This window comes from Megalobrama amblycephala, linkage group LG19 (assembly GCF_018812025.1).
Source record: "Megalobrama amblycephala isolate DHTTF-2021 linkage group LG19, ASM1881202v1, whole genome shotgun sequence".
Lineage (NCBI taxonomy): Eukaryota > Metazoa > Chordata > Actinopteri > Cypriniformes > Xenocyprididae > Megalobrama > Megalobrama amblycephala.
This window is the reverse complement of record NC_063062.1, coordinates 9037748-9049546: the sequence shown is the minus strand read 5'-3', so window position 1 is coordinate 9049546 and position 11799 is coordinate 9037748. Positions and strand designations below refer to the sequence as shown.

The 11799-nt window shown below is 37.2% G+C and overlaps 1 protein-coding gene across 1 annotated transcript in view; it reads right to left on the bottom strand.

Moving 5' to 3' along the window:
• Nucleotides 1–1177: 1177 nt before the first annotated feature.
• The window catches only part of kcng4a (potassium voltage-gated channel, subfamily G, member 4a), a 33702-nt gene continuing 23080 nt past the window's right edge, over nt 1178–11799 (bottom strand). Inside the window, exon 3 of the mRNA XM_048168996.1 lies at nt 1178–2518. Coding sequence (XP_048024953.1) covers nt 1652–2518 — 867 coding nt within the window. The 3' untranslated portion in view covers nt 1178–1651. The remainder of the gene's footprint in view (nt 2519–11799) is intronic.

Below are 11799 nucleotides of genomic sequence, written 5' to 3'. Positions count from 1 at the left end.
AATTGTTATTGCAATAGAATACATTCCATCAAAACGGTTAAGAATATGGTTTTCTCTTCCAGGTTATGTTACATAACAGTTTAAGATCAGTATAACGTGAACACAAATTTAAGCACTAAACATTAGGACGCTGATGACTCAATGACCTGCAACACAATTTCAGTCGTGCATTAAATGTAGCTGGCATTTATCATCAACATTGCTGCGGAGCATGCCATGATTTCATTTTTTGGCTTTGTTTATCTTCATTGAAGCTCTTTACAAGTCTGTACCATTATCAAATATATTCTTATCCTCCTTTTCTGACGACTTGAGAGATTGAAGAACATAATGATAACATTTCTAGTAAGTAATATAGTGATTTTGACAGAAATGGTTGACTATCTGGGTAGTGTACTTACTATATAACTTGAGAGTGGACTAAGACCTGATCCTGGCCCTGCTTGTGTATCATGAAAGAAAAACAAGTGATAAACAGGTTTAACCTTAACATTAAGAACAAGCTGATGTCCATTTAATGATTCAACCAGCTGATTAATCCTGAGAAAAGCTACACGTGTAATTTGATTGGTCCATCAAAGCCTCTTTGTTTCCTCTGTACCTTTTCCGATTCATGACTCAGCCTTCTGGGACTTTCAGCGCAGTAGCAAGGCTGTTTATCTGATGCAACATGACTGAATAATTGGATTAGATGTGCAAATTTGTGATTTGTTGACAAAGCAAAGTCCGTCACAGAATCTGACTCCAGAAGAACTTTTTTTTTTTTTTTTATCTCTGAGTATTTATTTCATGTTTTATCCCCAGCCTCATCAAGATCCCACCATCAGCCCTGCAAGCATTGGGGAGGAGGACAATTTTGTGACCTTACAGAGAAGCTTTTCACATGGGGGCATCAGACTCTCTTAGGGAGAAATTGGTAAGAAGAGGAGAAGATGATGAAAACAGGGTCGACCTCACTGAGGTCACGACATGGCTGAATCTCAACTCTAGCAATAACACTAAAACAATCATAGATTTATTACTCCGTAACTGTTGCATCTCCTCAGAGCTGGCAGATGGCAGGGGCACACATGTGCTATTTCGTAAAATGAAGTAGAAGAGAACAGGGTGACTGTGTCTCAAAGAAGAGGATTAAAAAAAAATCCTTCTATGAACACTAAAAAACAGGACAAGACTCTGAGATTACTGCTGTTTTTATTTGGAGCTGTTCAAAAGCCATTGCATGTCCGTCCCGACCAACGCAGAAAATTATATGCATTATGCACATTTTCTGGAAGAGCAATTCTTGCATTTAAAACAGTCCACAAAAAGCACATCTTTGGATTTGTTAAAAAATGCAGAAATTTCTCTGTCGTATGTCTAACGGTTTGGAAAAAGGCTCCAAAGTTAAACTATGTAGCTTTATTTTTTATTTCTATTGCATGGATTTTCATGGAGTGCTAAATCTGACATAAGTCCACAGTGTAAATATGAAGGAAATAGTACTTCAATGAGATTCTTCAGGAAGACAAAATACTGTATGTTCAAGGCCCTTTAACTCTTTAGACAGAGCCATCCATGAAAATTCACCCTGTCCACTGCAAAAGGGTTCAGTATGAGGGAAGGGAAGCACAGGTTTTAACTACAGAAGAGTACAATGGTTGTGCATCACTTAAAAGGCTCCAGCTGGTAACGGGTGCTTGTTATTCCCGGAAGTCTCTCCACCATTCCCGAGGAGAGCCAGGTCTTCAACAGAGCCTGGCGTCTCTGTGTCTGGAGTAAGAACTAGTCTAGGAGGAGGAAAGTCCACCCATCCTCCATCCTGCTCTTCTTCGGCTCCTGCGGTAGCAGCTGCGGCTGCTGCACACTCCTCCTTAAAAAGCCTGTCATGCTCCTGTTTCAACTCCTGGTAGGAGCGGGAAAACATGTGGAAGATGGAAGTGGCTGGGAAGGCCATGATTAGGATCCCGCTCAGAATGCTGCTGAGCGCCACTACCTGACCGGGGATGCTCCTGGGCACCATATCCCCATAACCTACTGTAGTCATAGAGATTATTGCCCACCAGTAAGAGGCGGGAATGCTGCTGAAATCCTGTACTCCGGTAAGCTCGCTCTCTGCCAGGTGCACCAGTGGTGAAAAGAGCGTCACGGCTACGCAGAGAAAGAGCAGCAGCAGGCCAAACTCGCGCATGCTCCGTCGCACCGTCAGCCCCAGCGTCTGCAAGCCCAGAGAGTGGCGGGCCAGCCGCATCACGTACAGGATCCGAAGGGCACGTAGGATCCGCAGTACCAACCCAAGCTTGTCCAAGTAGCCCTTACCTCCAGAGGGTCGCTCATTTTCGTCAGCAGGGGTTTCTCCCACGACCAGAGACACGTAGTAGGGTAGGATGGCCATGGCATCGATGATGTTCAAAGGACCACGGAGGAACTCCAGCTTGCTTTGAGCCTGCACGAACCGTAGCAGAAACTCCAGGGAGAACCAGGCCACACACACCGTCTCTACGATGAACATGTGCTGGCATTTCTGGGAGCACACACCCTGCGGAGAGAGAGGATGTGAAATTAATTTAATTCCCAAATCAATTATTTTTAATAAAAAGACATTGGATCTAAATTCAGAATCAATGCGTTTAGGCTTAGCTTATTAGAAGTAGAAAAAAAACTGTGAAAGGGAGATTTAAAATAAAATACCTCAGAGAGCAAAAGGTTGGTCAGTAATACAAAAAAGGAGGAAGGGAAATGGATAAGATAAGGATAGGGCAGATTGCCACAACATTTTCCAGAAAAACTCAGTGTTTACTTTTAGTATTCAAGTCACACTATCCGATAAGTCAAGCTGTATCAGTTAATTAGCCAGAGTCAGAGGTCAGATTGAGGCGGTGGGGAGGGAGAGCTAACAGAAAAGAAAAACCAGACCATTTTGACCTTGAAATGCCTGAATTAAACACTCGATATTCAGCCAACATGCTGGAAGTGATACAAATTGGATTTCTCCTTTCATGTGACATGCCTCTAGATGTGATCCTTGAAACTATATATATCTGATGCAGTCAGATCTAAAATCACACATTCTGTTAACATATTGTATGCATATCATCATCGATTTATCATGTTGTTATCATTCAGTGCCAATAAGCGCCTTGCTAAAATCTTAAAAACCAGGGGAGGAGCAAGCAGAATCAGTGGAAAGATGCTGAGATAGCAGATTTAATTAATATTTGGTGAGATGCATTAGTTCAAGCAAAACTCAAGGGAACATATCACAGTCATGCCATGTTAGCAAATTAGCTGTTCAATTTGCAGTTACTTGAAGACCTTTGGTGATGTAACGGTTTTGTCATGTTGTCACATGTAAAGCATGTGATGTTATTGTTTCTGTACAGTATATGCTCCCTCACAGGTGGTCAACTGCCTGTTCACAATGATGCAGGTATGTGTAATTTACAGTATAAACACAAATGAGAACAGTCAAAGAAAAAAAGATGACATCTCTCAACAAATATTCAGAATAGTGCGGTAAGATCTATGATGTGAAACATAGCCAGACAGAGAACAAGAATTGTAAGAAATAATTGATGACGGACTGTCACACTTTGGGTGTAGCACATGCACATTTCTTTATAATGTGTTTACCTCAAGACATTTCCAACTTCCAGTGGAAAAATGAAAAATGCAAAATATTTCAAGCTTAATATTTAACAGGGGAAGATAAATATAATATAAAAATATTTAATATATTGGAATAAATCCTACCAATAAAGTCTGCCATTACTAATAATGATGAATAAAAATAGAACAAAAAAATATTTCTAATTCATAAACGTGGCTTAGTAAAAAATAAGAGACAAAATAATGGCACTGACGCATTTTAAGATATGCTTTCAGTTAAACAGCTCAAACATGCATTTTAGTCTAGGACTAGCTTAAGCCTCGTCTCTGAAACCAGGGGTAGGTGTTTAAAGGGTAAGTTCACCCAGAAATGAAAATTATCACATAATTTACTCTCAATTGCCCTCAAGGAATCCTAGGTGTATATAACTTTCTTCTTCCAGTCAAGCACAGTCAGAGTTACATTAAAAATATGCTGGCTCTTCCAAGCTTTATAATGGGAGTGAATAGTAACCGATATTTTGAAGCCCAAAAAAGCACATCGATCCATCATAAAAGTAATCCATATGGGTTTTTGTAAGAAAAATATCCATATGTATAGATAACTTTATAAACTAGAATTAGAAGCCTGAAATGAGAATTTTTAAATAGAAATGTCGTCGGAGCTTGAGTTTGTTGCCAAGCCCTATTTGTTTGAACCGTGAGAGATATCTACTCTCACCTAAGCTTATGCTACTCATGCTTTATGCTTATGCTATCCTATTTCATATGCCAGAACTCGACTGTCTCATGAACGCATGGACGGACGTTACCAGAATCTAGTAATTATAGTCTATGCAGTTAAAAATATGGATATTTTTCTTACAAAAATGCTTCAGAAGGCCTTTATTAACCCCCTGGAGCCATATGGATAACTTTTATGATAGATGGATGTGTTTTTTAGGCTTTAAAATATCGGTTACTATTCACTCCCATTACAATGCTTGGAAGAACCAGAATAATTTTTAATATAACTCCGATTGCGTTTGACTGAAAGAAGAAAGTCCCTAGGATGGCTTGAGGGTGAGTAAATTACGGGATAATTTTATTTTTTGGGTGAACTATCCCTTTAAGCCAGCTTAGCGGTATTAGAGGTTAAAATAGAAAAGTGTTTGCTAAAGGGAGATTTAAAATAACATATCTGTGAGAGCAAAAGGTTTATCAGTAATACAAAAACATTTAACCCTTGTGCGACCTTATGAACATTTTTGTCCATTTCAGTTTTGTTTTTTGTTATAAGTGTGCCTTTGTTAATGCCAACTACATGAATTTTGGCTCAGGTGTTTATTTTTATTGGAATTTTAATATTTTACCCTCATTTCCTTCAAAAATAAATTTTACCCTCCGTACAAAAAATACTCACACTGAGGACCTTAAGGACAAAAATGTCCACATTGAAACCCATTAAAACTGCACATTTTTTAACCCAGGGCCATTCTATAAAATGATACAATTTTTGCAAATAGGCATTCATTCTATCGGCAAGGCTTGAAATTGTACATTTTTACCATTTTTTACTAGATTGTGCCATATTTTCAAATTTGGCATATAAAAGAAATATAATATGCTTATGCATATTATAGTCTATTATAGAGTCAATTGGAAAAATAATGCAGCTATAATTGTGTGGGTATGTTGGTAAGGATGTCAGAATGTAGTTTGCATGTGTAAAATTTAATGTGTGTATTTAGTTTGAAAGAAATTATATTGTACTGGCAATCAAAAATCCCACTCCATGTATGAGTCACACCCTTGGCAGGGTCATAGGGCCATGTGAAAACTATGAAAAAGGTCAAAGAAGGTTAATGATCTTTGAGGTTTTTCTTTTTCACCCAAACACGCATCTTAACCTTGATTGCACTTTTTCACTTGTTATTGTTTTTGTATGGAGATAAAAGGTGAGCTTGAATTTGAAGTAGAAGTTCAGAAGCCCCTAAACATTGTTTTAGTTTTCACCACAAGAAAATGCTGATTGTTTAGTCTGGTAGATTTTATACAAAGTTTGAGTTCACACAGATGTTCTCACAGCCAAACCTATAAATATGTGGTGCTTGAGGGGTTGATCATTTCATTGTTTGCAAGATGAAGAGATGTTACTCAGCAGAGGAAGCTCTGAAGCTAGTGTTGCCCACTGACAGTGAGCACACAGGTGCATTAGAAGCTGATGATGTAAAGAAACCGATTTGTAAAGCGTTAAAATGAATGAATGTTTGGTAATTATGAATAGAAGAGATGCTGATAAAAAAACAGTCAGTGAAAGTGGAAAAAAATATTAATATATAATATTTCTATGACAGTTTTTTTGGCATGGACATTTTTGTCCATTATGGACCTAAGTGTTAGTTTTTTTTAAAAAATCTGACATTACATAAAAAATATAAATGCCTCAAAATGAATGTTGTTGTTCTTCATTGACACACCCAAGAATCTAATAAGCAAAGAAAAAAAATTCTGCTTAGCATTTAGTTTATGAAAATAAACTACTATTTTTAATTTTTTCATAAAAAAACACCCATGGCATTATGTAAACAAACCAGCATTTAAAGGGTTACAGTTCTTAAAATTAATGAATGTTTGGTATCTATGGATAGAACAGATGCTGGTTAAAAAATTGACATCAGTGAAAGTGGAAAAAATATAAATAAATCATATTTTTATGACAGTTTTTGGACATGGACATTTTTGTCCATTTTGCACCTATGTGTAACTTTTTTTTTGATGCACAAGGGTTAAACTAAACAAAACAACAAAAAAGCAGTCAATCTCTAGTTTCAAGTATAATCTCTGAACTAATTTATAGCAATGCAGTAGAAAATCAACACCTTGAAACAATCAGAATCCAGAAACCAACTGAAAATACTGCATAATGCAAATACTGCAAACCTCGCTCCACAAACATCCTGCCTTCCCATAAGAACCTCACTCTGCCACACTTACATCTTTCAAAAACCTTTCAAAACTCATTTATGCTTTTGCTTGTCAAGTCTGAAAAGCCTTTGTAAATTCTCAATCTTTCATAGAAGCAACAGACTCACAGTTAGAGTGAACATATTATCAAACCACAGCAGCTCTGAGGTGATTCATTTGTGTAAATTCAGCAATTTTAAATGCTCAGCACACAATTCGTCCTCCTCCGTCCAGTACGTACATTGTCCCCTTTCCCTCTCTCTCCCTTTCTGTCACTCTCCCCAGTTCTCAGTCATTCTCATTCCCTCCTACTCCAACACCTTCCTCCCATAATTTCTCAGACTTTTGCTCCTCGTCTCCCTGCGGTGGGGATGAAGTGGCTGTGACTGCAGCTGCAGACATTATGCATGTTAAAGAAGGATAACAATTTGCAACTCGTCAAGCTGATTGTCAATTTCTCAGTGCTAATGCACTTAGGGTGACCTTATCTCTGCACTGCCACTATAAATGTCAATGACATCCCCCCTCCTTTGAGCCCAAAACCAATCAGCCGCAGCCACTGCATCTATACAATCTGTACATTTAGAAATCACCTACAGAGCCAATAAGCAGATTACCAAGACTTATACCAGGGCTTTTGAGATCAGCATTTATAGCAGTGGGGTTGCACAATTAATCAAAATAAAATTGAAATCATGTTGCTTCTTGTTATTTTAACCTTAAAACAGAAATATGAAATGTTCATTATTTAACAGTTCACAGCACAATCATAACAGGATTCTCTGACTAAATCGTTCAGCCTTAAATAGCACAGCCTTACATGTGGGATTCATGTGCATTCTGGGTGAACAGCAGAGTATAATGATGAATTAAAATCAATAGGGTGGTTGGAATAGGTTTAGCTCAACCCAAATGCTGCAGTTCCAGAGTAAAACAAAGAAATGCACAGAATTACCATTGCAATCTTGCCAGTATACGTCTCAGTCTTTGTTAGCACTAAACAGGTTATACGCACTGACAGCCATCTTTCTTGTACGAGTCTCTGATTGAATGTTAGGTGGTCTGGCTGGCTGTTTGAATCTAGAGGGAGGGTCTGAGAATGCATAAATGGATGTATTGAAAACGAAATGCAGTTGGGATAATCCGATCTGTGAGCTGCTTAGTGAATGAGATATGGGGACCCAGGAGTAGGGATGTCAGGAAGAGACAAGGGGTTGGACAGAGAGCTGAATAATTGAAACAGAGCTACTGCAACACACACACATTCTTTTATCTGACTGTACACAACTATAAGTTCTGATAAACAACACCAAACACATTACTGGCATGTACAGAAGTCAACGCTTGTTATAGAGCATATTCTCCTTCATATATGCCAACATACACAAACCACAAACCCCTGGGGTCAGCTGTTTCCTAAAATTCCAATTTGAACTCAGACCCCCAAACATTTTCACATCTTATATTTTCATGGAAATGCATCAGATATTCATCAAAAAAATATTATTCATGAGAAACGAAACCGCAGCAGGAGTCTAGCCCTAAATGCATAAGTACGGCACATATATCAGAAGCCATGCTGGAAAACCATAAACTATATTACTCTAGTCTCAACATCTAATATTAAAGCTTTTATAAAAAGATTCAAATTAAGTTATGGAAAACACTTGCAACTAGGTTTCTACACTTTCAGATATAAGGGCCCTGTAGGGCCTTGGGCAAAGTCTTTTATTACTCGGAGTAACCGCATAATTGAATATTAAATGGCATAGAGGAGGGACACAAGATGAAAAAAAAAAAAAAAAAAAGTGGAGATATAGAGTTGTTCATAAAGTATAAACATTGTTAAGCATGGCCAAACTTTTTACATCAAGTCTTATTTTTCAAGTCATCACCCTTTTTACATGTCTGCCACCAACTTCATGAGGTGCATCTTGGGATTCTTTTCCAAAAGTATGGAAGAAGTATGGTAGGCACATTTGTACACTCTCTAATCTAACTCATTCATAAAAAAAACCTTTCCTATTTAAAAAAAATTACAATGTAACTTTGTAAAGAAATTGATACATAGGCACAACCAATTGTTTCTTACAGGATATTGATTTTCCAGTAGGCGACACCGAGCACAGGCATGAAAACCTGCTGTTCAGTGAGTAAGTGAGTCATCCAAGCTGATTCAATAAGACCAATTCGCCAGTTGATTCATTAAACTGCACCAGCTGAGCAACATGTTGGCAAAGTTCACTCAGCTAATATAAATATATTACTGTTCAAAAGTTTGGGGTCACTTTTGAAAGAAATTAATACTTTTATTCAGCAAGGATACATTAAATTGATCAAAAGTGACAGTAAAGAAATTTATAATAATACAAAAGATTTCTATTTCTGCATATTAATGATTTCTGACGGATCACGTGACACCAAAGACTGGAGTAATTGCTGCTGAAAATTCAGCTTTGCCATCACAGGAATAAACTACATTTTAATATATCTTTAAATAGAAAACAAATATTTTAAATTGTAATAATATAATAATAATTCAAAATATTACTGTTTTTAAAGTATATCTGATCAAATAAATGAAGCCTTAGTGAGAATAATGTTTCAAAAACATAAAAAAATCTTACCAAACCCAAACTTATGTCAGAGAGAGAGAGAGATAGAGAGAGGGAGAGAGGCTAGGAGAGAAAAAGATATCAAAAGCTCACATTCCAAGACTGATGTCTTGTTTCTGCTGTTTTCGAGACTTTGTCACAGAAGTGATAAAATATGAGGCTGAAGACTCTCTCAGAACTATTTCAACAGGCAAGAGTGATGAGTAATGGCCAAAAAAACACATACGAACAATGAGACACCTTGAAATTGAGGTAAATGGATGTTTAACATGGTGCTGTAGTCCTGCAGGGACAGTATCTGTATAGTGTGATATGATGTAATGTGATTAAGTCGTCTCCACTGCACTGCTGCTGCTCACTGTGTCTTCCTGCTCTAACACATCAGACGTGAGCCTACACACTGTCTCTCTTCCATAATCTAAGTCCATTATTCATTCTCTGTCTCACTCTTTTCCACTTTCTCTTGCCAAAATATGTGTTGTCGAACATTTCCTGGCGCAGAGTCAATAATGCCACGTCATTCTGAGAGCTCCTAGAAAAAGACCACAGGCAGGAAATTGTTGAGGTCAGCATATTGCTTTTATTTAAATCGCTGTACTCTCGACTCCCCTGTCTGCTCTCTATTCAATATTCTGATTGAACGTTGTTTCAAAGACATAAAGGATAAACTAAGCAAAAAAACTGTAAAAGTGTGCTCAATCTGTCATACTGGGTGTTTACCAGGTTGTGTGTGCTGATGAAGGCATATGTCAAAATGACCTTGAGGTCATTGCCAGAGATTGACAGAGAAGCAGAGGCAGAGATGGAGAGATTGGGACACTGAAAGAACTCTGTGTGCTACATCGCAGTAACCCAGAAACCCCGTGCACTAATACAGTCACAGAGCAGAGACAGACAGGAACATGACAGATGATCAGATATACCATGTCTGGGTCTTACTGGCAACCAACCTCTATTTTCCTCCCTGGAAAATACAAACACACATATGCACGCATACACACAAACACACATATGGGCTCCTAGAGAAAATACAATTATACTGTAAGTCAAGAGACTTAAGGATTAAGTGTGAAATTTTCTTGAAAAATCCAAAATTTAAAAAATAATTTCTCCTATCCCAGCTTAACATGCATATACATGTAAATAACTAAGTCTCTTGTTGTCAGCGGCGGTTGCAAATAAAGATGAGAAATGGATCTAATCACAGTAGTTTAAAGACTTATTAATAACAAAACATGCTTGACTGAAAACCTCGAATAGAATAACTGTATAAACCTGATGAGAATAGACGATGCAATGAAAGAAACAGAGCTTAAATACAAACAAACCAATCAATGAAATGAATAACAGGTGCACATGATAATCAAATCAATGAGAAACCATAGAAACAAACTGAAAACTAGGGCTGTGTCCGAAATCACCCCCTATACCCTAAATAGGGCACTAGGTATTTGAGGGGACAGCCATTTGTAGTGGTGCCAAAACCATAGTGGACATTATCGAGTCCACTCATTCAATACCACAATGCACCACAATAATGAGTGTACAACAGATATATGCTCAACAGAGAGAGTACCCATAATGCACTGTGAGAGTCGCCTGCCGGATGAATTACCGTGTCTGACCAGAAGATCCATTTTTAAAAACGGTTGGTCCAATGTGGCTACAGCATAATATCATAAATTCCTTTTTAATTGACTATTAATTTTTTTAATTAAGGTTTATACATAGTTTCCATGACAGAGTTCAAGATAAATCTTTTCATCTTGGAGCTGACAATTTGCTGCCAGCTTTTTATTAAACATTAAACTTAAATGTATTAAAATTATTAAACAGCAAGCACAAGCTATGCAAAAGCGACAGCCCTTCCAGCAACCTCAGTGTCCGAATTTGCTCACTCGTTTTCTTTCACTCGCTCAAGTGAACTATATTAATATAGGGAATGTAGGGGATAGTGAATATGGGGCGATTTCAGACAAAGCCTAGGAAACCCAGCCAAAATAGACATAGATTACGGTTCATAACTAGAATATATATATATATATATATATATATATATATATATATATATATATATATATATATATATCACTACAGGAATTTCCATGACATTTCTGTGACCTTTGAAGATTTTATTACTTTCATGCCTTTGAAATTTCCTGAAATTTTCAGGTTTTCAAGGACAGTGAAAGTACTCTGAACAGAGTTCTTGGATATGGGTGATATTAGCGAAATCACAATATAGTAGTTTTTGTTATTTTATTTTTTCTCTGTTATTTTCTCTGTTATTTCTACAATGTTATCAAAATTGTGCAAAAACAAACAATATGACAAAAAAAATCTGAGAAAAATGCAACTGACAAAGTCTGTTTTTCAGGCACAATATGCCTGACAGCAGTATTCAAGTAAGAAAGACTACCCACTCTTTATTTTCTCATTAATGCATGCTTTATCATTCATGTGCTGCAACATACATTACACAAATATAGCAAAATTTCTATCAATAGAACACTATTGTCATACAGCCCAGCCCTACATTGGTTTTGTTTCTTTTTGGCATCAGATTTGTCTGGCATGTTTCTCCTAAAATTCCTTAGAATTCCTTAGAAAAAGAGAAACAAGAGAACAACAGAAACATGATTAGCTCAGG